Consider the following 27,163-nt stretch of genomic DNA (forward strand, 5'->3'; position numbering starts at 1 on the left):
TCTAATAGAAATGTTTTATTTAAAGTAAAAAGTGTGCACAAATAAAGGGAATGATTACACAACAACGCTCAAGACCATATTCCATATGAAACAGGAAAATAGTAGTGACAATATTAACTAGCAGAGCACCCATAGGAATCCAACTCGCATACAAAAAGGAGGTTACTCCACATAAATACATCATGCTTCTGATGCAGACACGTTCTCCAAAAAACAAAACCTACTGCACTGGACTGTTTACACCCAAAGTCCCTTCTGAATATTTATGACAGTTACTATATGCTTAACAATGAAAAATAACAGTTAATATCATGGCACTTTGGAGAAAATTAAAGTTTAAAAATGGATTTACAGTAATTTACTTGTCACTTTGCAACATTCTTCATGGTTAGATATGTAAATAGAAAAAGTATTTTTTCTGTGACATTATAAAAAAACCAATTAACTTTTGCTTTAGTCTTCTCTGATGAATGGCAGAAATGCCCTTCCTTACATAAAGCCATTTTCCTTAATACCTCATAGGAAATTATGCCACTGTAGAGACAAGGCTTTTCTTGTTTGCTTTATATGATTTCCCAGTTTAATATCAGTTGTGCCCTGATGTCTAAACTGATCATGTGGGTGCAGGAGTCAGAGGCTAAACAATCACCATTTCAAAACTGCACGTAAGCAGTTCACTTGACCCAAATTAAATGTGCTGAAGTCATTAGCTGCTCTTTAAAGGAAGGTTCACTCTGGTATTTTACATTTGAAAAGACACAACTGGAATTTAAGGAAACCTGATTTTTAACAGTGAGAAGGTTCAATGCTTCCCTGAAACTGAAGCCCCTCAAATCACTTCCCAGTTTTGGAAACTCAGCCCAATACTAAAGAGTTTCCTACTCACATTGCAAAGAAAAACATGAGCTAAATCTCATACCGTGACACCAGTGTGGATTTGTGCAATCTCTCTGCTGGCAGCTGACATGGAAGTGAACAGACATACACCAGAAAACTTGTGCTATGAAATTAGTGAAAATTAGGATTTTCACAGAAAGACACTGGCCAGCAAAAGTCTACTAAAAGCTTCAGGTAATGTTTGCCAACTTGTGCTTACAGATACTCAGATCTGCTTTCAGTGACACTTAGCTTGTCTTGTGGCTCTTACATAACACAGATTCCTTTCCTCAGTGTCTCTTAATCCCTTTTCCCCAAAATAATAGTAAAAAAAAAGTGGTACATTTGGCATTTCTTCAGCCCATCACATTCATAACTACTGCTTTAGCATTAAAAATAAGGATTATCTGTGCTGTATATTACACTGCTTCCTAACATGAAATGTAAGGAACACACCTCCTAGTCCTAGTTTGAACCATTCTTTCAGTTGCTTTCTTTGAGCCTGCTACCAACATTTCAGGTTTGATTTTAAGTACAGATCACCATCTCTAAAGGCAGAAGTTATGGGAGTCATTGAGGACAGCACCTATTTTATTCTAGATATGCTTTTTCCACTGGCAAAGTGGAACTCATTCCCAGCAGTGTGGCAGTAAGATAAAAAAGGAACTGATGTCCTTTTCCAGGCTGTGGCTGTACCGTGTGCAGTTCTGATGCAGTTAAGACAGCAAGTATAAAAGCAATAAATAGTATGAGGTTCAGTATTAGCTGCTCATTACTGCTAAATTATGCTGTTCAGATTTTAACTTCTCTAACTGTTAACTGAATTCTTTAATTAAACTGACACTTGATGCCGTGTCCAACCCTTGCTGAAAGGGCCAGGATAGAAAGGCACTCTCTGTATCAGTGTACAATTCCTAGTGTGAGTTTTGGAGCAAAGCCTACCAATTCTGATATGGAGTTAATAGTCTCCTTCAGGATAGGATCAATATTCCCCATGAAAGCAGAGAGTCTTGACCTATTCAGTGTAAATATCTGCTCTCCTTGCTGTCATTTCAGTCTGAAGGGCACTAACATAGCTCTAATCTCTATGTCTAGAACAGGGATATCAGATGTTTAGAGAGAAGACATTTGGAACTACAGAAGTGATAAGTTCTTACTCATCTTGCTGAAAAATCTGAAATCCTTGAAGGATTATTACATCACCTGATACAATTTGTGTTCATTAAGCACTGAAAACCTTTCCTTGCTCAGAACATTGTACTGGCAAACTATACAGCCAGACCCTTTGTGCAGTCAGGAGCCCCAGAGACCAACTCCTGTATTAAAATTCAAATTTGGCAAAATTGTTAGAAAGTTCTAACATTTTAAATCTGGCAGTTGAAGGTTCAGCACAACAACTGTCCTGGACAACAATCAATACAAAAAGAAAATTCACACTAGGTGGCAAGGGCAGGATGTTGAGTTACTCATTTTATGCAAGTGCATCCAAATGGAGAGATGTTTATCCATGCAGAAACAAATGGAGTAACGATTGGCACAGTTAAGAAATGGAGAATTCAGACACATTCCTCAGCTGACATCAAAAGAGGATTTATGTATTCAAAGCCTTCAAATTCAGACTGGTCAATCTTCTTCACAATATCACTGTTAGGATTAAAAAAGTCATTAGTTCAGCAAAACTAAAAAGATAACATTAACTGATAGTTTGACTTAAAATTAAAACCTGTACAGTGGACTGCAGTTGAGAACATTTCCCTTCTCTCTTTCGTCTCTCTCTACCTTTACAGTTACCACTGGGTTTTTTTAACCCCAATAATGGTACCAAAACACAAAACCCCTCAAAAGCAGTGACTGGGCTGCACTCACTCTCCCACAAAGCAGTCTGCAAGGTTTGCAGTTTTAAAACTATGCCCTAAACAGACAGTTTTGTAAGGACCTGAAAACATTAGGATGTGATAGATACTGCACCTGCATCAGCAACTTTTCTAAACCTTTTTTGTACAGTCTGTCTTTAGAAAGGGATGAAGAAGGAAGTTGGATTTCAGACCTGATTAAGGTGCACAGGTAACAATTAATATTGACTGTTCGTGTTTACATACTATGTGAATGTTATATAAAACATTACAAGAATTTGTAAAATGTGAACAACAGCAGCTCAATCATGCTAGAAAGGTCAGGGCTCTTCAAGAGTTAAGAACCACAAATCCACTACCAAAATCAAGCACATTATCATGCCTTTTATAAAGGTTTTTCAGCCAGGATAATCTTACCTGACTACCAACAGTGTAAAACACCCAAACAAGCCAAACAAAGCGTCTTCTCTTATCTGAACTTCTTAAAATTCTACATTACTTACTCATCATCTGGAGTGAGCTGCACAGGTTCATTGGTGAATTGGGAATCAAAGTTATCCAGACCAAATTCTCCAGATATATTTGGTTTAAATGGAGGCACCACTTGCTTTTGCTCCATCTAAGAATAAATGCACTTAGTCACACTGAGAATTAGTTACAACCTATTGAATTATTTTTAAACAAGGCTGGAAATTACTATTAAGTTTATTTATTATACTTTCTACAATCATTCTATTAATCTACTGCACTTACTGTCTGTAAAAGGGATAAAAGATTGTGTATGGTAATTCTGGTACAACATAAATTAAGATCTTAAGGATTTTGATCTTAAGTTCCATTTTGATCTTAGGCTCCAAACAACTTTGTCAAGGCATCACTGTATGCAAAGAAACTCAGCCACGGCAGTGGGCATTCACATACCAGATCCCAATCAACATTGCGGAAGAAGGGATGTCCCTGGATATCTGCAAACCCTGTCTGAGGATGGCAGCCCAAGCGTTCCTTTGGATCCTGGGCAAGGAAGAAAATATTTCTAAATGGATGCCATGGTCTATACATGAATAAAATGCCTTTATTACAAATCCCATGAGAGATGAAACACCAGAATTACAAGGAACACTAAAGAACTAGGTTAGGATTATTTATTTTGGAAACTGCTCCAATTTACCCTCTGAAATAGGCAGGAATATAAGGAATATAAATGGCTATGCTGCTTTTCTTCCTTTTCATTCAGATCTGTTTAAACATACCATAGGTTTCAGAGCAGGCTTTGTTAGATTACTAATGAATTTGATTCTTTCTCCCCACCTTCCCTTGCTCCTCCCTGAACAGACTATGCCAGGAAATCACACTGGGCCAGTAACTGCAGTTCCTGGTAAATAGTGTGGAAAGGAGGTTATTTTAGTAAGACAATTCCATCTCCATGTACACACATGCACACACTACCAGGGAGTTGTAACAGTGTGCAGTGAACAGTGTTACTTTCTTAGAATAACTTTACCAAATCTGGTTTCTCCTGTATCTCTTTCTTCCCACTCACATAACACTCACTAAAAGCCAGCAAGTGCTTGGACTCATCATCCACTACCACACATGCACCTTCTGACTCTCAGGCTAGAGAGCTTCCAGCAAGCAGCGAGCACATCCTGCCTCTGCATCTCGCTCCATGAAGTCATCAGAAGCTGTCCAAGTGATTTGCTAAGCTGCTTCTCTCAGAACCAAAATAAATCTGGTAAGTTCGTTCAATTCTCCAGCTTAAAGAAATCACTTGGAGCATTTCTACGCCTTTCACTTTGAAACTTACACTCAATCCCAGCCTGAGAACCAGGAGCTTCAGATTTTAAGAGAAGTATCTAGAATAGGGCCCCCAGCCCCACTGAAATTGTGCTTTAGGCTCTCATCTTTTCTACCCTGTTTCTGTATGTGGCAGATAAAGTACATCAGCTCTTACCTTGTTAAGGAAACTCTTTAGAACACCTGCTGCTTTAACAGAGAGGGATCGGGGAATTCGGATCTGTTTTTCCAAAATTACTGCAAGAAAACAAGGTTCCTATCAGCCTTTGCATCTTTGTAGTTAGTTTAAAGGTTAAGTGGAAGCAAAGCACTGAAGTGTAGGAACACCCATGGTACTTACCTTGGAAGAGATAATCCTCTGTGTTCTGATCAGGGTTGTCAGAGCTCCCGACGATGTCGAACGGTGACCGGCCCGCCATCATCTCAAACATCAGCACACCAAGGGCCCACCAGTCCACGCTGAAGCCTGGAATTCAAGAGAGAAAACACCACATTTCACAACAAAAAATACCAACACCTCTGGGGCTAAAAACAGACAGAGAAGAACGAGTTCAAAAATGTAAGTATTGCCAGTTCTCCAATTAGCTGAATAAAGGAGAGATAACGGCTGTACCAGACATTACGTGGATCATTATGTAGACAACAGGAGGAGATGCTGTACAGAGGAAATGCAAAGAGTTTAAAGGTTGGTGTTAAGACCTTAACAAATAGATAATATTTAAGCCTAGTCATTACTAACCTACAGTGCATTATCCAGGGTGGGAGATAAGGCTAAGGAGGAACTATGTGAGTCTTAATAGCAGTAAGTCAGTCATTCATGGAGCAAAGCTTATCTCCCCTACTATTCACTGCTACAGGAAACCCCAGTAGCCAGGCTGGGGCTCATACAGGCTGGCTGGCCTAGCAAGCTTGTGATAAGCAGGAATATCTGAAGCCAGTATGAAAGAGACATTTGACTGAAATAAGATGGTAGATTAAAAACAAATATGTAAAGGGACATCTACTATCTAGGCCTTTTGCAATGAATTTATATCTAATCCATCATTGCTGCCAAATGTAAAGCTCCAAAACCAAACACGATGCCAGACTGCAAGTATATCATTGGTACTATCTAAAATAGTTATAAACAATAATAAATTTGGAAGACTCAAGCTATTCTTCAAGACTGGTCAAAAGAATTTAAAATGTGGAATGCAGAGTATCTCATTTGCTTTGTATGAAGTTTTCTGCTCTTCCTTTGAAGGCTTTATTTACTTTTTCAGACAGGATGTTGAATTAAGACTGATTATGTGTCTAATGGAGATTTTTACTTTCTACTGCTAAACAACTCCAGTAAGAAGAGATAAGGTGAAAATTATAAAGTAGCATCAAGAAATTCCATTTACCATAATCCTCTCCTCGGAGAATCTCAGGTGCAATATAGTTTGGAGTCCCACAGAATGTGCTGGTTGTGTCACCGGGCCTCAGCCCCTCCTTTAGGAAAAGATGGGAAGAAAATACTTTACAGTTAACTGAAGATCCCACACTCCTCTGTTAAGAGCTTTACTTAGAATTAATTTAAGTCTTGAATAACCAGCATAATGGCAATTCCACAGCAAAATCAAACCCGTGATCCAGTGTCTTTGTAGTGACAAAAGTTTTCCCAGAAGAAATGGGCAGTGCCACAGAATCCAAACAGGAGCAAGTGACTGATAATTTCAACCTCTTTTGAAATCACCTTATCCTGACTATTTCAGCCAACCCCTCCCAGACAAGTTGATCCAGAAGCTTTGTAAAAACATAAACAGTACATGCAAGTGTGGTCTGTGCACTCTGGCATTTGCCTTTTCTCCACGTGTGGAAGTGAAATGAATATACAGCCTGTGTGCACTGTGTACAAAGAGATAACTTGAAACTTCACTTTTTAAAGTCTCTGCATCTTTTAATTTATAACATTTCTTAATTGTTGATTTTCCTGGTTAGCAAAAAACTAGATCTTACCTTGCACATGCCATAATCTGTGAGTTTAATATGACCTTCAGAATCTAGGAGCACATTATCCAGTTTTAAATCCCTGTAGATTATCCCTCGCTCATGTAAATAGTTCAATGCTAGACTGATTTCAGCAGAATAAAACCTAGTGTAAAAAGAAATATTGATTACTTAAGTAATCAAAACTCAAAGCTCAATAACACAGTCTTGGTAGTATGATATTTTCTATACATAATCCCAGGTATTCTATTCTTTTTCCACAGAGAAGTGGCAAATTGTTTATAGTCATGCAAATGTTTCTATGCACTTCAAAAATTGTTTTTAGTTAATAGTAATGTCTACTGCAATCATCCCTTTTATCTCACCATCTGAGATTAAGCATATGCACCAAGAACTCAGCATTTGCCTGGACAGCTGGTAGTGGCTGTTGTACAAGAAACACATTGATATCATTAGACATTAAAAAAAACCCTGTAAAACTGTTTTTCTAGAAAAAAATAGCAGACTGAAGTCATACAGAGTAATGCCAATGCAAACAGCATCTGAATGCTATTACAGTTCCTTCTCGAAACACAAACACAGTGGCTTGCAGCAGCAAAAGGAGGATGCAGTTTCACATTTCTTAAATCCTTAACATCTGGAGAGGCTTTGCTGGCTCATCCCTCATAATCTCTGCACTGCTGCACTGTGTCAGAAAACCACTGTTTTGATGCAAGAAATCTGGAACGAGACACACCTGGCATGTTCCTCTGGCAGCTTCCTCTGCCTCTGCATATGGAACATCAGATCTCCTCCATTGACATACTCTATAACAAAGAATAACCTGGAACACACAGGATTGTTACAAGTGATTGTGTGCACGGCTGAAAGAGGTGTGAGATGTTAGAGGTCTGTTGTAGAACAATGCCCATTCCACTCTACCCATCTCTCTGGCACCAGGCTGGTTTCACCATTCCCATCCCCGCCCCCACCACTCTTTGACTAAATTTCCAAAGTTAAAAATCAAGTATTCGAAGGCTCTCTAGGTAATTCCTTCATTGTAAAAGGAATGTAAGTAATCCTTCCCATACTCCTCATCCATTACAGGTACTGCTTGTCATTACTACACATGTGACTGTATAGAGCCACATCAGTTTCTATGCACAAACCAAAAAAAAAAAATTAAAATCTAATTTTCCTTCCTGATCCCTTTAGTCTCCTTTGTTTGTGGTTAATACAGTAAGTGTATTACAAATACTCTTTCTTCTCACTTCCCTCCACTAGCTTGTCACCTTTTTGAAACAGCAAGGATACTGTTCAAATATACAATAGCTGTATTTTATATGTACTTAAAGTTATTACTGTATAGAATAGAAAAATAATCATTTTCATCTCTATTACTCAGTTTTCCTTTTGAAAACTCAGATTCTATTTTCTGAGATTCATCTTCAGAGAATCCAGGCAAGTTTGAGACAATTATTCTTCAGTTTTTGTACTTCGGATTTTCATCTCCTCATGCCTTTTTTCCTTCTATGTTCTCTTCTACGACATATTCTCAATCCTTTTTTTTTCCTACTAGCTGCACTTCTCTTCCTTTCCAGAATCCTCCCCACCACATCTACCAGTACTCTACATTCTTCTGCATATTCCCCATCTGAAAACCTTAGATGCACATGGCATTTGGATCATAAAATACTACAACGGTTTACAAAACACTGACTTTGCTACCTAACGCTTTATGCTTTAAATAGGCCTTTGAGGTGCCTGATAGGATGAGGTGTTTTTAATAAGACTATCTTATTATTAATTTATGACCTTTACCTGCTTTCTGTCTGGAAGCAAGAGTGCAGTCCGACCAGAAAGGGATGATTTGAGGCCTGTTCAAAGACGTGTTTCTCCGTCTGAACCCAATCAATATCCTATTTTTTGAAGAAAAGTGACATTCAGAAAAGGACTGTTGCACTTCTTAGGTCACGTATTAATGACAATTAGCAGGAAGACACAAAAGGGCTTTGCTGTCCTTGTTTTACTTGCAAGAAATTAAATATTCTATAGTTCTGAAATGTGAAGCAACAGCTGACAGCATACATTTTTTTCCTCAATGTCCCTTACTGTTAGCCTCACTGTGTAACCACCTTGGGAATGAAAACACACTGATCTATAAAAGATAAACTGGTGCAGGGAAATGTAAAATAGCACCAAGAAATGCAGAAGGAATCAATGGTAGACTGAGAAATAAATGCAAATCTCTTGGACAGCAAGCCACAGTCACTTCAATCATTTCAGAGTAGCCTAAAGAAACCCAGGGGAAATCCTTAGTAACAAGAGGTTTTCAGCAGTTTAATAGTGCAATTTCTGACATGTTTTTACTAATCACTGTGCAAAAATTAAGATAGGAGTCTGATTTAACAAGCAATTAAAATAATATGGTGAGATTTCTTTGTGACAAAAACCCAGACTTGAACATATGAAAATCAGACTCCACCTGGTTACCTGCCTTGTGAACCTCCTATAGAACAGTACCAAAAAACCACGTGTAGAATTCTCATTGAGTGCTGCAGCCCAGACCTGGCTCCCACCTCGTGGGGGACATTGGAGCTGTCTGGAAGAGCTGCCCAATTCACTGAGAACACCTTGCCCACCTCATCATCGTTGACGAGCTCCTTCTTCACCACTTTCATGGCATAAATGCGCTCGGTTTTCTTCAGCCGAACCAGCAGCACTTTGGCATAGCTGCCCCTTCCAATGACTCGGAGCAAATCGAAATCCTGCAGGCCCAGACTGGAGGAAGCTTTGCCACTTTCCCTAATGCTCATCGCCTGTGGATAAAGTTGCACTGAAATGAGGAAGCAGCCTTGCCACTGTCAGCAACTGCAAAAGTCAGCATGTCAAACATTTCAAAATGAATATAAACAAGTAATTCAATTAACACTTGTTATCTTAAGACTGTACTGTCCTGGAAAGGAATGTGCTGGGAAACAAAGGAAGCAAAAGAGACTTGGAAGATAAGAAACAAACCAAACTGGAAGAATATGGAACACTTTCTAAATCAAAGCACATCTCAAGGTTCAAAATAAAGCAGCGTGCCAGCCATACGTGCACATGTCTCAGGAGCAACCCAAATGCGCCCTTTGTGCTAATTTTCAGTTTGTGACAAATTAAATTACTAAAATCTTGAAATTAAAACACACAGGCTTTAAGATCTTCAGTGAACCTCATGGGTTCCCTCCAACTTCAGATACTCTGTGATCCTATGTAGAGAGTTAGCCTGGTTAAGGTATTTTACCTCTTTTTCTTCACCAACGTGGTCCAAGCTCTCATGACTCGAGGGATTGTATGGAATCACTGGAAGTGCAAGAAAAATTTATTAGACCAATGAAACACAACAGGATTTTCTTCTGCCTTAAAATTTCCACATTCAGAGAAACACAGTTTAAATGTTTCTATTGCAAGAATTCAAAACCGATAGGTTTGCATTAGGATCATCACTCTGACTGCCACAAGAATAAACATGTTTGGCCTCCACTCCAGCAGAAGCTCTGCTACTGCTGTTAAGGGTTTGGGTTTTTTTGCCTGATCAGGACATTTGAAGTACTCAGCTTACTAAATGTAACTGATAGCCTAAATTCTTCTTTTTTTAATCAAGTTTCTGAAACTGATAAGATATACAATACTGGAATTTTTACATTTATATGCTCCTTAGCATGAAGAAGCTGTCTTTTTGTATTCTATGAAAAAGTAAAGAGGGGTTTTTAAAATAATTTTACTTCAAAGTTCACTTTTCAGCAACTTACAGTAATTTAGAGAAAAAAAATTATTGATCTTACCTGTTTCTACATTATCTGAATGCACTGATGATGGATCCATAGGCATTATTGGTTCCTGCAAACATAGATAGGATTTTTGTAATAGACTGTCCAAGTGTCAGACACTTGGACAATAAACTAAATTAACGACCCTTGAGGAATATAATCTAGCTACTTTTTAACTTGATTAGTCAACATAGTTACTAAAACATACACAATGAAATAAACCACTGCATTCTTTATTTTCCCTATTTTCTGGAACTTATGACATGTTTCCAAAAGCTGCAGAAGTGACAACTTGGTACAATAGAGAAAGAAATACAGGAGATGAGAAGTGAGATAGAAAAATTGAAGTCCTTCAGCAGTATACATACTAGTCAAAAGAATTCCCAAAATATGGACTTGTAGCTGTCCATTTTATTAAACCAGGAGCAGTAACAATCTCAATTTTTCTCAGGACTTAAGAACTGAAGATGATTGAATTTCTTGGGAGAAAAGTCAAAATTTCTGCACTTCAGATTCCTTTGCTGTAAATGGGAAATAATCCAATAATGTATCAGATATTTAGAGAATTTACTCGACCTGTAGTCCATTCTGAAGATGTAAAATAGTGTGTGCGTGCATATGTACACACTATGTAACATCCCTGTGAACAGTGGGATAAATGTCCCTCATATGTGACAAGGGAAAAACACCAGATGTGCACATTAGACTCCTGTCTTGCTACTAAGTTGCAACTCTGCTCCTTGAATCCCAAACTTTCTCACAAAAGTCATGGTAACCATAAAAATGATGTTTCAACTACTGCAATTATTTGCAGGCTGCAGCCTGAAAACCAATAGTATAAAATAGGGAGGGTTATTTGTTTGATTGGTTGGTTGCTGCTTTTCCCAGGTAACTTTTCAGAACAATTTTACTTACTGGCTGTAGTGTATGTCGGCCACATTCAATATTGACAAGTTTGTGACACTTCTTGTGAACGAGGAGTTTGCAGTTGATGCACTTGTACCCCTGGCGCCCCAGGCCCCATATCCGGTCAGTGCAGATGGCACAGTGAGCTCTCTGCAATCAGAAACCAACACAACTCTAATTAAAGAGCAAAACTAAACAATAAAAACTATCCAGCCACACTTGCATGAACCAAGCTCATCTCCTCATCTCTCTGTAGGTGAGTCCTTACAGAGGAAGGCAGGAGAGCAGAAGCTTCAACACCTTAAACAGCCAGACAACGTGAATGGGAAGATCAACACTCGCTGAAGGACATTCACAAAACAACTCCAAAGATCCATGAAAACAGGGCGCCTACGGAGGCAAGAGTGGAAACTGATTTAACTATGGTGCCTTGACAGCCTTTAACCCAGATGAGGTCAAAAAACAACAACAAAAAAAGCTGAAGTTAGACATGAGGATGCTCAAGATGAAGTTTAGTGGAGACAATCTCAAGCATTAAGCACACAATACACTAAGCTTAGAGAAGAAGGAAAGATTATTGAAGCTGTCAAGGGACCTGACTTACCCAAATATTTTGGGTTTGGTTTTTGCTGCTGCTGTTTTAAACACAGCAGAGCCTTCTTGGTCCTTAGCTAATTCTATTTGACCATTGCTTCCTGAAAACATTCTGAATGGTTTGCTATTTTCAGTAGATTACATGGCACCAGAAACAGGCTGCCTGGAGAAACATCACAGCTTTCCCCTCTAAAAGTCATGAAAGGAAAGTCTGTGCATCATAAGCAAGTTCAGACCATTTTACTCCCAGAAGCTGAAAAACTGAAAACCTACTTTTAGCCATCTAATACATTCCAGTTTGCACTCTGGGAAGATTTTAAGTGAACACAGGAGTTTTAATATTATGTTTTCAGAGTATATGTACAGTGAATTGCAACCAATTTGTTTTGGTTTTTTCTATTTTAAGTTCCTGACGATTTCATATTGATTAGGTCTCCTGAAAATACAGGATTACCAAAAGTGTATAGACAAACAACAAAAATGAGAATAAAACTACCTGATAACTTTTCAAGGCAGTGGCATCATCATTATCAAAGTAAGACATCCCTGTATCATGGCTTTAAGTACCCAACAAGAGTCTCACCCTGTTAAATCGTTTGGCTTGGAAAGTGTGACCATTTGCACAATAGAGCTTTCGCCACCGGCGGGCGCCTCGGCGATAAATGGACTCTAAGAGGAAAAACACAGGATTATATCCAGACAAATACAAGTACAGAACCACAACATCTTCTCCTGGAGGTTTCTGTGTAGAGTGACTTGCAGAGTAAAGTTTCATTTCTACACGTTACAGAAACAGAGGAATGTTCCAAGTATCTTTTCCTTTTTTTTAAGTTTTGGAGAATATTTGAAGTAGAATAATCCTGATCAACTCAAAGTTAATTCTGATTTTCCGAAGTTAAAAGGAACAGTGAGTCAAGAAAAGGGAAATTGTCCAAACAATACAAGTGCTTGTGTGCAAAGTATACACCTCAACTTGGGGAGGAGCTGTGGGGAAGGGAAAGGAGGAAGGAAGGTGAATTTCGGGAGCATGTCCTGATTTATAAGATTGATTGACAAATACTCCAGTGTTTTAAATCCACAGCTGCCACTATTTTTTTTTTAAACTATTACTTTATTTTTCATTACTTTAGGCATGTCAGAAGACAAAACTGAAAAACTACACTGAGCTGTAAATCTGATTCAGTCTGCAACCTCATTTTTCGGATAACCAGCATTACCCATTCTGCCCAAGTTAACTTTTAAACATGCACATTTACATTTGTCAGAGATTTGGATATCAAGCTGACAGATGTGTCAGTGCATAACATACACACACTCTTTTATAAAACTTTAAGACTGAGGGGAAATTACCTCTTTAATGTCTAGAACATTAGTTAACACAAGGGAGGCTTTTGGAGAATCCTCCTGAATTTCAAATGAATTAACCATGGATCTGTAAATGGTGACACAAGTCGTTATCATTGGTTATAAGCCTCTGCTCACAGTTGTCAGCCAGCAATCTGGCAACTCCCAAAAAGACAAGAATAGGATAAAAAACTGTCATGATAGAAGAGGCAAAAGCAAGGAAAGCAGAGTGACATGGGTAGTTAACAGGAATGTGAAATGCTGATTAACAATGATTCAGAAGTGACAAACATTAAGTTTAGCAGGACTTTCTACTCCTTCTAAATATTTGATTTGTACAGATTTGCATTATTAATATTCATAACTGCAGGATGCCAAACCAAACATCAAAATCTGTTAAAACAGGAAATCTGATTTTCTGTATTCCTTAACTAAAATGCCTACTTACTATCTTCTCCTGGACAAGGCATGCCAGGCCGCTCTGGGACACAAGGAAATACTGCAAGAAAGACATTAACTTCTGATTAGCTTTTTATTTCAGACAGAAAATAAATCTTTGGGCTAAATACAACACTCCTGAAAGGCATTCAACCATCTAGAGAACAGCATTGAAGAACAGAACTGTTTAAGAACAGGTGAGCTGCAAAGCATCACAAAGCCCTTTTGCTGGGCATAGCAATGACGTACGTGAGAAATACAAGCAAAAGGCAGAATAAATCAAGTTATTTCTTAAAGAAAGTAACTAGAAAAAGTAATGATTTTGTTTTCTCATGTGACCAATCTTCACAGTGAGTCAAGATTTCCGAACATTATAAATGTATTATGTGACAGTGTCCTAACAGTTACATAGGATGTTGACTATGTAAGTATTTTTTTTTTTTTCACAGTTTATTTAGCTTCAGTAACACTACCCATCTTTTACAGTTTATTTGGCTTCAGTAATCATCAGAGAGAAGTATAGCTGTGGAGAGACAGCCCTGGTGCCAGTTTAATCAGAAGCTTATCAAGCACAAAAAATAATGGAGAAAGGGCAGATCAAAAATTCAAGTAATATGTACAGAAGCAGTGAAACATATCTACAAAGGGATTATATTCTTCCCCTTTTTAAAACTCTCTGTGGGAAGCTGCCAAGCTGTCTTTTCCTTTCAAATGGGCTGACGACAAACGAGATTTTTTGCATCTTTTTAAGAGCAGGAGCCTGTTAAGACACTGTAGTGTAACACAGCAACACTTCATAATGATCACTTCTCTGCTCTAATCTCTGATAAACCCAGACCGACCTTCTACTGGTAAAAAGTTACAAATAGCTAGAAAAATATTCTGCAGAAGCTGCCAAAACAGACATATAACCCTGAAGAATAAAAATTGAACAATTACACATTCAACAGGGGCATAATATTATTAAGTTTAAAACTGAAGTACTTAATTTTAGAAAAGTCAAACTTTTCATTAATCTGGTATCACAAATGGAGCTCATTAACTTTTTTTCCTAACAGAGATGCTGCTCTAAAGCACTTATCCATAATCAACTTCAGGATAATATATACATCTAATAAATAAATAAATTGTACTTATCTCTTCTACCATTCACTGCCAGCAAGTGTATGAAGGCACTTGGGCTGAATGAATGAAAAGACAGGGGCTGGGTTTCATGAATAAACTAACAGCAAAGTATATTTTCCTCCCTTAATTTAATAAAGAAGAGCTAAAAGTACAGTGAATGGTCATCAGCATCCCTTGACAGGATGGCCACAGGCCTGAAGGGAGAAGGCTGCCAAAAGTACAGGTAATGCAAGGTAAGAATTCCACTCATTCACAGGTACTAACATGAGCAGCAGTAAATTTCAGTAAATTTCACCTACCATGGATCAGAAGCTCTGAATCCTTGTTTAGTTCATACAACCGAAAGGCCTCTTCTAACTCCAGCTGAGAGGAAACCGTACATGGATCTCCTGTGGAAAGAAAACAGAACAACACAAAACTCAACCCAATTAGTTCCATACCATTCAGGAGTTCCCTCACAGTTGGTTCCAAGATAATTATTGTAGCAAAAATCCAATATTCTCAAATGTGGTAGTATTTCTTTTTAACACTGTTCAAAGAGTACATCTGAAAATCGTCATATTGAATTCTTCCAGGGAAAATAAAAATATGGGATATTCCCAAGAGGTGAGCAGATCATAATAACAAACCATCATTGCTACAAGCATGGTTACACATTATTTCAGTACAGGAAGTGCAGGCTATATTCTAGCACCTAAAAACCTTCTAAGATTACCTTTTATTTCATGGTTTTTTAATTAGAACTGAGTCAATTCTATTTTCACAGCTGCTTCAGCACTGCCAAGACTTGCACCAGGAGCTGCAAAAGCAGTGAGTGCTCAAGTCTTTCCTCAAACAAAAATGGAAACTTTTGACAAATAATGTAAACTAAGTACGACACCCCATTTTTCTGATTTGTAACTACTACTTTCACACTCACAGGGCTATTTGAAATAAAATCTTTTAAAGAAAGGGCACCAAGGCAGAAAAAAAGTGGGAGTTGGTTGGCTTTGTTTCTTATTTTTTTTAGAAAAACCGTTGCAGTTTTGTTGACCATTTGTGATGGTGCAGACTAAATTATATGCCAAATCCTTGATGATAAAGTTTCTCAAACTTTATCTCAAACTTGTTTTCTTTGGTGTCTGATGCAGATTAGTAACATTATAAAAAAATTAGCCCCCTAAAAGAATAAGCCTTTTTCAAAATATTACTGTAACTGAAACATTTTTAAAACAATGTTGTCCCAGTCATCACTGCCCCAAAGAAAGAAAATACTTAGTTATTAGCTTAACTTCCTTCCCCCTTTTCATCTACACAAGATGTTCTGTGTAAGAACAAGGGATTTATTTCTGCCTGCTCATCCTCCAGCATGAGCACAAGTTTATTTTTAGCCCAAATCCCATACAGCAAGTCTGCCTTTCCATATTTCTAATTTTTAACAGAAATACTACTTTCCATGTCTTTAAGTGGCAAACTGGTTATGGGTAACCAAACTGGAAGAAGGCAGAGTAATTTCCATCCCAGCTAAACTGGATCCAATCTGGAAATTTTACTGCTTTGAGTCCTCAGTCGATGCCACAGTTAGAAAGTTCTCATGCAACAGACTCTCAGCTATTCTCTTTGTGTTTTATATGGCAAGGTTTCTAAATTAATACAGGCACTGCTAAGGCTTTTCAGTGGAATCACACACCCAGCAGCCGGGGGTATTTAAACTCAGCCCCCAGAAGTTTTTTCAGATAATTTGTTTTGTTTCTAATGTATCACAATGCATTTGTTTCTAATGTATCTTCCCCCACAACAGGAAGGACATGGACCTGATGGAGCCAGCCCAGAGGAGGCCACCAAGTTGATTAGAGGGATGGAGGACTCAGCTGTGAGGAATGACTGGGAGAATTGGGATTGTTCTGCCTGCAGAAGAGAAGCTTTGGGGTGACCTAATTGTGGCCTTCCAGTGCCTGAAGGAGCCGACAAGGAAGGTGAAGAGAGACTGTTTACAAGGGCCTGGAGTGACAGGACAGGGGGAATGACTTCACTGACAGAGAGTAGGTTTAGATTGGATACCAGGAAGAAATTCTTCCCTGTGAGAGCCGTGTGACCCTGGCACAGGGTGCCCACAGAAGCTGTAGCTGCCCCATCCCTGGCCAGACTGGATGGGGCTTTGGGCAGCCTGGTCTTGTGGAAGGTGTCCTGTACATGGCAGGGGGTGGAATGAAATGATCTTAAAGGTCCTTCCAACCCAACCCATTCTGTGATTCTATGCATTCTATTCTGTTGCTAAAATATCAGTAATAAATGTAAATGGTCCATTTTCAGTGTTCTGTCTTTACTGTTTTCTGCACATCAAAATCCTAAAGATGACTCTTTGAAGCCACCTACAGTCATTTACCACCAAACCACCCCCCCAACAGCTGGATACCTGGACACCACAGTGCCCACCCACGGCACAAACGCACACTGTGCAGAGCAGGGTGGGAGGAGAAGGAACAATTGTATTTACTCAGACTCACTATGGGAATCAACAAACTAGTTTTTCTTCTTTTGTTTCCAACACCTGTGCAAACAGTTCTGTGTTTCCTTTTGGCAGAAGCAAAAGAGGGTCTCAAGAACAAGCAAACTCAGAACAGAAGGTTTATGGACATCTCTTTCAACAAGCTTGAGTAGTACAAATTTTGCAGTCAAAGACAACTGGGATACATAGGAAAATACTTACTTTTGAGTTATATACTGAGAAACAACAGACTGAAGTGACACACAAGGCCAGGGTCCATCCCACAGGATGTTTCAGAAAGCACAGTGAAGCTGAACTGACCATATATGGAAAAAATAGAAATTTGTCTAAAATCTAATCAAGTTCATTCTGTTTTCCAGTTGCATCTGAGGATTTTGGAGATGACTCCGCTCAATTAAATTAGATCAGTCTTTGTGTGCCATTACCTCCATGAAATCAGAGTAGTTATACATGATGCCCTCATCTTGCAAAGGCATTTACTATATGACAAATCAAAATCTTAGTGACCAGGTAAATCCAGTTTAGTCAGGAAATAGTGATGCCCCAGACCCCTTATCTTCTCTTACACTATAAAAAGCATGAGTAATAGTGTAACAAGTACCAGCCCACAGCACATACCTTTCCTCATGCTACTGTTAAACAGCGAACTTCAGTTTTGGTGAAGAGGATGTGATATAGGAATTTTCCAGTAAAGGAAAACAGGTTTCTAGAAAGAATATCAACTGAAAACACTACAGAGTGGTGCTGAGAGAGGAGGCAGGGGGCTTGGCAAGAAGCCATGCATTGTACATGCAAGAATTATTCACTAAAGACAGGAGGATTTGTTTTAAACACACTCCTCATTGGCAGATTAACTGTTTCTCCCCTGACATTAAACTGTCAACGATTAAAGCAAACATGGATTGCTTGTGAAAATCAAATCCTATGTGAACACATGAAAATAATTCAGTTGAACTGTAGCCTTGCTTTTTCTTTTACAAAAGTAACTCTAATTAAAGAGCAGAAATTGAGACAGAACAAACTGTGGCTTCATGTAAATTATTGAATCAGTACAAAATGTTTATTAAAAAATTATATATATACTTCTTACTATGACTGACACTGCAAACTCCTCTACAGTGACGAGTCCATTATCTTCCTGATGATAAGACAACACAGCCAGCTTATTATAAAGTAAATGTTCAACTCCCAGTAGCTCTGCTGCACAGTTCAGTCATAAACATTGCTCATTTTACTGTACTGCATCTGCCTGGTATAAATAACTTTGGAATGATGAGGGGAAGAAAAAACCCCACCTGCTCAGACTCCCAAGACCACGTAATCTTCAACACACCTGCCTACATGGCACTTCCAAACACCAGCTTTGCTCCATGTTTAACTTTAAGCTCTGAATAAATTGGCAGTAGCCCAGTTTTAAATGGGAGGAAACAGTTCTATAAGCACCATTTATGCTGATGACTGCATGCAAACACCAACCACAGCCAACAAATCACTGCACACTGCAGCCTTTTATGTACTGCATCAGCTAAAATAACTCCACAGCAGTCTCATAATTCAGAGGGCTCTTCGTTGTAGCTGTAGCTCAAAACTTACATGTAGAATGAACTAATTCCACTGAGAAAACAGAACCTACAAATAACCTTTAAAAAAAATTACCACTGTACACACACCGCTCAACGGACGACATCTGTTAACAGGGAGAACACACTGGACTTCTTTTCATCCAAGGTAAACTTTAGGATGGATAATGTAAGCACTAGAGGTGAAGAGTTCTCAGTCAAGGTTGTCTCTGCACTTTGATGAAAAGTTACTACATGTCATTGGTATTTAGAAAAAGTTTTATTAGCAGCTATGTGTTAATAGACTTTAGGTTGCTAAAGTAACAGCTGATAATAACACTTGAGATAAAATGTTTTTGGTTACACATACAACTCAACTATACATTAAATTGTATCAATATTTTAGATGAATACTGCAATTTGTAAAACCTAATATTTTTGAAAGAGTTAAACAGACATAAGATATAAACAGAATCTTCAACAGTATAAGGGAATACTTTCTGTTGCCTTCATGAGAAGTCCTAACATTGAATAGTCACTGAGGTCTTGTTTGGTTTAAAAAGAGAGCAAGCTACACACTAAGTATTGTGAAACAAATACCTCTTTATTAAGCTCTACTTAAGAAGGCATTGGATAACTTATTTTTGGAGTCAGATTCTATGTTTTATAAGGTTATCTTATGAAGGCAGAGGGAAAGGAAAAGATGAAAAGGAAAGAAAAGGTAGGATGTAGAGCAATGTATTGATGAGCATTGATCTACCTTCTTCATCAATCCATTTCATGGTGAAAAGCTGCTCATTGTCAAAGGAGCACATGTCTCGAACTTCACTGCACAGTCCCTCGAAGGAGATGGAAGGCTCAAAATAGGTTATCATGATGTCCCTGAGCAAGAGAAAAATAAAGTTCAGAAACTATTTCACAAAACACAACATTGATCATCATCTCTATCACCTTCCATATACCACTAATATAAACCCCATCCCTGATTAAACTACCTCCAAAATGTTAAAGTAAAATAAAGTACCTAAGTTCCCTTCTTATAGCAAAGTCAGGCTCTAAGTGATTTTTATTACTTGACATTTAATCCTCCAGGTATCTTCTTCAAAAAACCTCAGATTTTATGCCCAAATTAACTATGAAGTGAGTTGCAGCAGACATTAACCACAGAGAGAAATTAGATCTCTTACACCAGTGGAAACTCAAGAATGAAATGCTGCAAATGTTTTAAATTATGATCATAACATATTTCTGGTTTTACTTCCTCTTTAACAGTTATTTTGTTATTAGATATCAAAATGTAAAAACACATACATCTACCCCAACTAAATTTTGATTCTGTAGATGTTATGAAAAATTAATGACAAATACTAAACAGATTTCCTAGCAGATTTGGGGGGATGTGCCAAATATTCAAAGTGCCTTTAAAAGAAGAGTGGTGCTTCACATAATGAAGGGGAAGGCTGACAGAGAAACATATATTTAGAATTGAAATGTACTGCTTTACTGTTATGCAGAAGGAGTATTTCTGTGATGATTACAATTAAAAATGAGTTAACCTGATTTTAATAAGTTAGCAAAAAATGCTGACCCACTGTGTTGGCTGGGCCTTAAAGGGGAACAGGTGACTCAGGGCTCAGTCCCTTAACCAAAGGAATTGTGAGGTACAGTTAGAGGAAGGCTGTTTACAACACACTCCTCAAACATAGCACAAAAGCCCCATGTTTGAGCTACAAGATTAATCTTCCCATAAAAACCTCATCCAGCTGGATTTGCTCCAGTGGGTGCCAGCACCCATGATTGTTGAGGAGAGCTAAAGTAAATTATTGAAGCAACAAAGTTTTCACCTGGTCAGAAATGGCATCAAGGTTCCTACCAGACTGAAGTGTACACACACAGCAAGTTAAATATCTTTAAAACATCATGTGCATGGGCAGATTGGGATCAAGAAGGTGACTTAACATAAAATGCTGTGGTCATGGAACGGGAACAACGCTCAGGAGGGGCGGAGAGCACACAAAAAATAAACTGCTTGCCTGAGGCTCCTCTTAGAGCAGCAGCAGGAATAAATTTAACTGGCAATTTCTAAGCACTGTGGAAGAACAGCGAGCCTGCTTCTGGATTTATGAGCATCATCAGTTGGGTTTAGTTAGGGGACAGACTGCAGTAAATAGGGCAGATGTGTGTCCAGGATAAACATGACATCTCTTCAATAATCTGAATAAAGCAGTCAAAAAGCTGCTACATGATTTGGTAGAGGAATCACTCCTGTTCTTCCCACATGAGACAAAATGCAAAACAGAACAACATTTGAACCCCAGTATTTAGACATAGCACAGTCATTTAGACCAAACAGGGCTTTATTTGAAAGTCCCAATTGCATCCATCCAACATGGCAAAGGTCTCTCAGACACAAAGGTCTCCCTTCACATCCTCTCTAAAAACACCAACTGGGAACCCAATGCCAAGAAGGCAGATTTGACAGTGTGTTACTGTCACAGACACACTGGCAGCCACCACAGAGCAACCCTGTATTAGGAGGCAAAGCCTTAACCTGTATTTCCTGTTTTTCCGGGAAGGAAAAAGGCATTGCTTACTTAGCAGCTCCACTGATTTGGTGCTAGAGTTTACCATTCCTTCATTTATTCACATTTTAGCACAGATATATCCACTTTGGAATATGTTCTTAAACAAAAAATTAGTTCTGAAGAGTGAAGAGAAGCAAAGTATCTATATTTTTATGTATTTACATTGTAGGTTTTTTTGGGATTGAACTATTCAGTAGAAAGTTTGTTGAATGACTGTTACTGCCAGAAAACCAGAGTTACAGACCACACTTTTAAAGACTGTAATCACTGATGTTTCAGCAAAAACTGAAGATTAAATTATATATATATTATCAAAATCTGTTCAGCATATTTTCAAATTTGATGATTCAAGTTCACTTGAAATAGATTTATCTGTACTGCAGTGAACAGGAAAAGTCACAATGTTAAGACGTACTGAACAGCCTTGGAATCTCTTCATATCTCTAAAGTAAAAGCTGGTACCAACTGAAAAAAAAAATCTCTTACTACTTGTTGGTACCTTCAAGTGGCAAACCAGTTGTCCTTCACAAAAAATGAGAGTTTAATTATTTCAGAATTTAAGCATGTTCTCTAAATTAGTACTCTAATACCTCCAGCAGGACATGTATCAGTTACTAAATAATTTGGAATATCTCTTCTGCTACAGCAGACAGTATCAGTCTTTCAGAGAACTCTAGCCAATAGCAATGTTACAAGAGAAAGATGATGTTAAGTATAAACAAGGTTCCACAAACAACATCTACAAACACAGGAACTGAAAGGTTACAGGTCTTCCTACTACTTTATTTTGCCATTTGAACTCCACTGATGACCCTGACATTTCCTGAGACACAGGTCTCACTTTCACAGTGGTTCTGTTGTCACACCTTCGTGTCTCCACACTTCTTGCCCCTAATAGCACTGATGATGCCTTCCTCCAGGAAAAAGCTGGATTCACTCAAGCCAAGGAGAAGCTAAACTCTATTGAGACAAAATTTTGTATTTTAAATAAAAGTTAGTAGGCCAAATTAAGGGACAAAGGAAAGTTAATATGGACCATAGCCTGCTGACTTGCATTAAAGATACAAAATGTTTTCTTTTACTGAGATGTGGGAAAACTTTTCTTGACAATAGGCCTTTCCTTGTGATGAAGATAAGGTTATACACTGCCTGGAATAATCATGTTTGTCATGAAACTACTCCAAGGTGAAATAAACATCCTTATTTGTCACCTCTTGGCACACACAGGAAATGAGAAGAAAATCTGATTCAAGCACACATTTGTATCACCACATCTGGAGGTGCCAATTAACTCCTACTGTGGAGGCACCAGACTTTTTACAATTTGTTTTAGCACTATTATAGTTGGTCTTAATCAGGAACCTGTGTGTAGGAAACATGCAAATAAACAAGACAGCACTTGTCCTGAATTACTTTCACTGAAAATGTTATCACTTCTATCTTTCATAAATATTAATAAAGATAACTTAATGCATACTACTAGAAGGCCTGTGTCAATATCCTGCAAACATCAGAATCAGTAAACATAAATCTTAGGAAGACTGAGAAAAGGCAAATGGTAAATCTAAACACACTAGAGAATGTATTTTAAATACATCTAGAAGACCATATTCTCCACCTTTCCTGAGATCAAACAGCTTTCCTCATTTTCTTTTACAAATCATCCAAGAGTTGTAATATCCTTTAACAAAAAAAGAACCATCCAACACAAAAAACCCCAAACCAATGCCAACAATTAAATACAATTATCTGTAACTCATTTTCACTGAGCTTAAACTCCTGTGAGAGAACAACCCTGTAAGAACAGACACTACTGCTTTAGACTTTTCCACCTGCAGCCTCATATACCCCATGTTATGTACGTGGAAATGTACAGATACATCATACATATTACCTACATATCCATGCATGTATCACACACCTGGGCCAGTCATTAAGGCTTTTGAAAATGTCTAATTAGAGCTCACTGCAATGAAGCCCCACAGGACTCTGGGGGAATTCTGCTGTGTCAGTGTCATTTCTGCACCGTGAGGTGCAGCCACTGCCATTCACAACCATTTAAAGCATTGTTTTCCCCTGTGCAAGTCTGTTTTTCTGGAAAAACATATTGTCAGAAAGCTAAATCAATATTGAAACAGCAAGAAGGGGGGAAAATGTATTCACAGGCTTAGTCCAAAGTCTTCTTAAGCTGAACACTCTCCTGTGAAGAACATGAATGTCAACAGACAACAGAAGTCACTGTGCTGAAGAATTGATCAAAAAGTGCCCAAGATAAATAAAAATAAAAATAAATTATGGAAGAATTCAACAATCATTAAGAAATAAATTTTCTGGAAATCTTTATGGAGCTACATTTTGATTTAACAACTAAAATTTATTTTCTCCTCACACTTTTTCCACTCATGTAATTACATTAAAATCAAGAAAATAAGCAGGTTTAACATGTATCATGAGAGGACTGTCAGGCGTGCTCTTCATTTGAACCAAATCAAACTGAAGGTGGGCAAAGCATTGGTATCTACCCCTTTTTATTAAAAATCTAACCTACATTACAGCCTACACAGCTAAAACCAGCATAAAATCTGTGTCAGGCACTGAAAGAATACAAGCTAGCAGTTCTAATCATGACAGAAAAATTATTATAGCTGTTTGGTCTTGCTTCTTTTCTAAATCAGCATGAATTCTACAGGATTCCTTGAGCACGAGCAGTGAATTATTCCTACCTGTTCTCTACTCCCACAACATATGTATGAATAATATAACAACTTCTTATACTGACCTGACAAAAAGCATCTCCAGCAAATGAAGTAAGACAAAAGGCAAACTTTGAATATCATCAGAGCACTGAAATGGTTGTAATTACAGATGCTGATCAGTGCCATACACCGGGAGCTGCTATACTTTGTTACTGCATCAACAAAAACCCCCATGTTTGGAATAACATAGTGAATTCCTAAAAACTGCCTCAGGAACCTCTGTTACACAGACTGCACAGATCACAGTAACTCTTTAAAATAGATAACACTATTTTAAGCATTTTAAACAACCAGTCCTATGTGAAAGATAAGCACAGTTTACCTGAGAGAAGGAAGTACCTGGAAAAACTCAACTGAATGCCTTAATTCCCAAGTCTCTGGGAATTCTCCATCCCCTTATTCTCATGATCTCTGTTCGCTTTTAGGAAAATTTTCCATCCTGTTTTAACATATTTCATGAATTTAAGACAAAGAATTACCACTGTACAGTTCAATGAAACAAAGACTCTTCAAAAGGTCCTGTGTGAAGTCTTTGTCCTGGCTGAGGAAAGTAATTGGGCTCCCGGCCAGACCCAGCCAAGTTTTGGGGATTCAGGCTCAGCTCTTTGCCCCAGGCAAGTATCCCAACTATCAGATTCCCAAACGTTTCAAGAACAAATCTGTGCTTCTAAGTGGCTGGGTTGGGTTGGCTTGGTGGTTTTTTTGTTTCTTTTTCTTTTCAACCAGAAACTCTTTTTGGAAGATGAAAAGGCCTTCCGAGCCAGACTTTCCCAATAACTTCTACAACCCACTCAAATGCCTCCATTAAAAGAAAATTAGGAGAGATTAACGTTTCCTGATTAACGCTGTTTCCCATTAATTCCTCGATCCAGCTCTGAGACAGTTTATTTGAAGAATGGGGGAAAAGCTGCCTTTGGTATCAGCATTTAGTCCTCAGTCTCCAAGTCATTTCAGGGTAAGTGCAGATAAAATGTTTGGCTTTGATACCCACTTGATAGTGCAAGTCTGAGAAGGGGCTTGAGACTTTCTGTTGTAAGAAAGTGGAGAGAATAATTTGCTTATATCTCAAAATAAATCATGACTAAGGCATTCAGCTTGCTAGTTTGCTGGTATTCACAATGGTTAACCAACACCCTCTGTGACTCAGTGCCATTATTAAACTGATAACTGCATTAACAGATAAAAAGTCAATGGACGGGACTCAAAAGAAACATTCCAACGCCTGTGAAATTATTACCAGTGTCATGAGCCAGCATTCCTGTCCAATGTAGCAGATTTTTTCCTCACTCCCACAACCCTGGGCTGCTTCCTCCCTGTTCTTGCTCCACAACCTCCCTGTGCTAAAGCAAGAATCCATGTGATTGCATGTGGACGTGATCAAGATTAAAACTGACCCAACAGAAGAAAAATAAATGGTTTTCACCCAGACCAGTTCCCATTTTAGTTCACTGTCTGACCAAATGAACACTTCTGCCAGCTGATAGCCAGGGGCATCTTCACTTCTTTAAAGGTGGATTAAAGGGACTGTAAAACAAAGAGCTCAGAATTTCACATACTTTGACAGTGTCTCACATGTCCTTTAAAGCCACAGATTGTGCCAGTCTCTACAGTAACTTCTACAGACTTCTGTCAAGAAAAGCCTCAAAGCAGACACAAGCCAGAAACCAAACACAGCAGCAAATACCAAATGCTCAATGTGGTTCCTATACTTCTCCTTAAAATTACACAGCTAGAGACAGCAGAGAGTAAATACTGAAAATGTAGTACACCTCTTCTTGTGGTAACACAGATAACTGGAAGGAAGCTATCAAGGGCATCATGTGTTCACTCAATCCAAAAATGCAACCTACATTGTTTTCTGCTTAGATCACCTCCCCTCAGACTTAATGGCCCAATGAACCACTGGCAACCCTTGCACCGAAACTTATTAAGTCCTGTAACTGTTACTATTTAATAGGGTGTTGTGAACCCAAGGCAGGATGTTTCTTTTGCTTTATGTGTTATTGCTGGAGAGCCACTGAATTAGGCCCAAAAATTCAGATTTCCATTCTGCAGGCACCTAGTATTTTGGGGGGTTTTTTTAACAGAAAAAACATAATTGACAGTAGATGCATCTGGCTTACCATTCACAGACTCCCTTGGAAATCACTCGGTGCCTGGCAAACAGCCTAAAAATCCATGAAACAAATTTTCATACAAACATCCTCTTCCTTTAGTCCTGAACATTACTTAACATAGAGAGACCAGGACCAAAGCTGCACTCCGAATATACCAAGTGCGACTTTTGGCGTGTGTTATGAAGGAATATGTACTTATTACTGACAGCCAGGGCCTGGGGGTGACGGGAAGCAGGGTGAGCAGGGCAGAGGCTGCTCAGGCACATCCTTGTTCAGCGGGAAGGCCACCCCAGAAGAAGGGAGGATCCGGCTTCCCCCCTGAACCCTAACTCCAGTCCTGCACTTGACATCCATTTCAGCACGGCTGGTTGGTCGTGGAGTGTTTTTCCTCCGCTCTTTCCCCCCTCCCCTGCAAGTCCGGGGATACCCGGAGCTTGAGCCCGGAGTACCCACGGGAGCCCCTCCAGAGCAGCCCGTGCCGGGTACCCCGAACACCCGCGGGGCCGCTTTGCTCCTCTCCGCCCGGCCGCCCCCGGGGGCTCGGCGCCCGCACTCACCCCTTGTAGTAGGCTTTCACCCGGACCTGGTGGGCGCCGTCCCCACCGAGGCTGCCCCCGAGGCCGCCCGGAGCCGACATGGTGCTGCCGGCGCTGCCGTCCCGCTGTGTCGGCATCGCCCCCGGGCCGGGCCAGGGCAGCCGCAGGCTCGGAGCGGGGGAACCGCAGGGTCGAGCCAGGCCGGGGCGGCGGCTGCGCGACCCCCGCGCCTCCAGCGCGTCCCGCCCGCGCCGGGCGGCACCACGCGCGGGGGCCGGGAGGGGACCGCGCAGAAGCGGCGGTGGGAGGGAGCGCGGAGCCGCGCGGGGCGGCGCGGAAGGGCAGCACCGGATGTCCCCCGTCGGGGCGGAGGAGCCGCCCCGAGAGCGGCCGGGCAGCAGCTCCGCCGCCCCCGGATGTGGGTGTCAGT

The 27,163-nt window shown here is 39.3% G+C and overlaps 1 protein-coding gene across 3 annotated transcripts; it reads right to left on the reverse strand.

Annotated features, from left to right (window-relative positions):
- Nucleotides 1-27,156, reverse strand: PRKCI (protein kinase C iota). Of its 3 annotated transcripts, XM_032119636.1 has the most exons (19): nucleotides 26,755-27,156; nucleotides 26,204-26,248; nucleotides 19,500-19,621; nucleotides 14,992-15,081; nucleotides 13,578-13,628; nucleotides 12,369-12,454; nucleotides 11,201-11,341; nucleotides 10,301-10,355; nucleotides 9,760-9,818; nucleotides 9,116-9,292; nucleotides 8,295-8,392; nucleotides 7,231-7,317; nucleotides 6,504-6,639; nucleotides 5,909-5,996; nucleotides 4,864-4,989; nucleotides 4,681-4,760; nucleotides 3,651-3,740; nucleotides 3,233-3,348; nucleotides 1-2,520 (listed from the first exon to the last, which is right to left on the reverse strand). In XM_032119636.1, exons 1-19 carry the CDS (start codon nucleotides 26,868-26,870, stop codon nucleotides 2,433-2,435), a joined length of 1,851 nt encoding a protein of 616 aa, XP_031975527.1. In that variant the 5' UTR covers nucleotides 26,871-27,156; the 3' UTR covers nucleotides 1-2,432. The 3 variants fall into 3 exon arrangements, with proteins under 3 accessions (XP_031975527.1, XP_031975526.1, XP_031975528.1); XM_032119635.1 differs by lacking the exon at nucleotides 26,204-26,248 and having other exon boundaries at nucleotides 26,755-26,967; XM_032119637.1 differs by lacking the exons at nucleotides 12,369-12,454; nucleotides 26,204-26,248; nucleotides 26,755-27,156 and having other exon boundaries at nucleotides 19,500-19,622.
- Nucleotides 27,157-27,163: the final 7 nt, after the last annotated feature.

Source organism: Corvus moneduloides, chromosome 10 (assembly GCF_009650955.1).
Source record: "Corvus moneduloides isolate bCorMon1 chromosome 10, bCorMon1.pri, whole genome shotgun sequence".
NCBI lineage: Eukaryota > Metazoa > Chordata > Aves > Passeriformes > Corvidae > Corvus > Corvus moneduloides.

Excerpts from the sequence above, each read along its gene's own strand:
- PRKCI (XM_032119636.1), bottom strand. The coding sequence starts at position 26,870 with ATGCCGACACAGCGGGACGGCAGCGCCGGCAGCACCATGTCGGCTCCG. Across the intron at positions 13,629-14,991 it reads TTCAGAGCTTCTGATCCATG|TATTTCCTTGTGTCCCAGAG; the intron begins GTAGGTGAAATT and ends TCTTTCTTGCAG. Across the intron at positions 11,342-12,368 it reads AAGCCAAACGATTTAACAGG|AGAGCTCACTGTGCCATCTG; the intron begins GTGAGACTCTTG and ends TTCTGATTGCAG.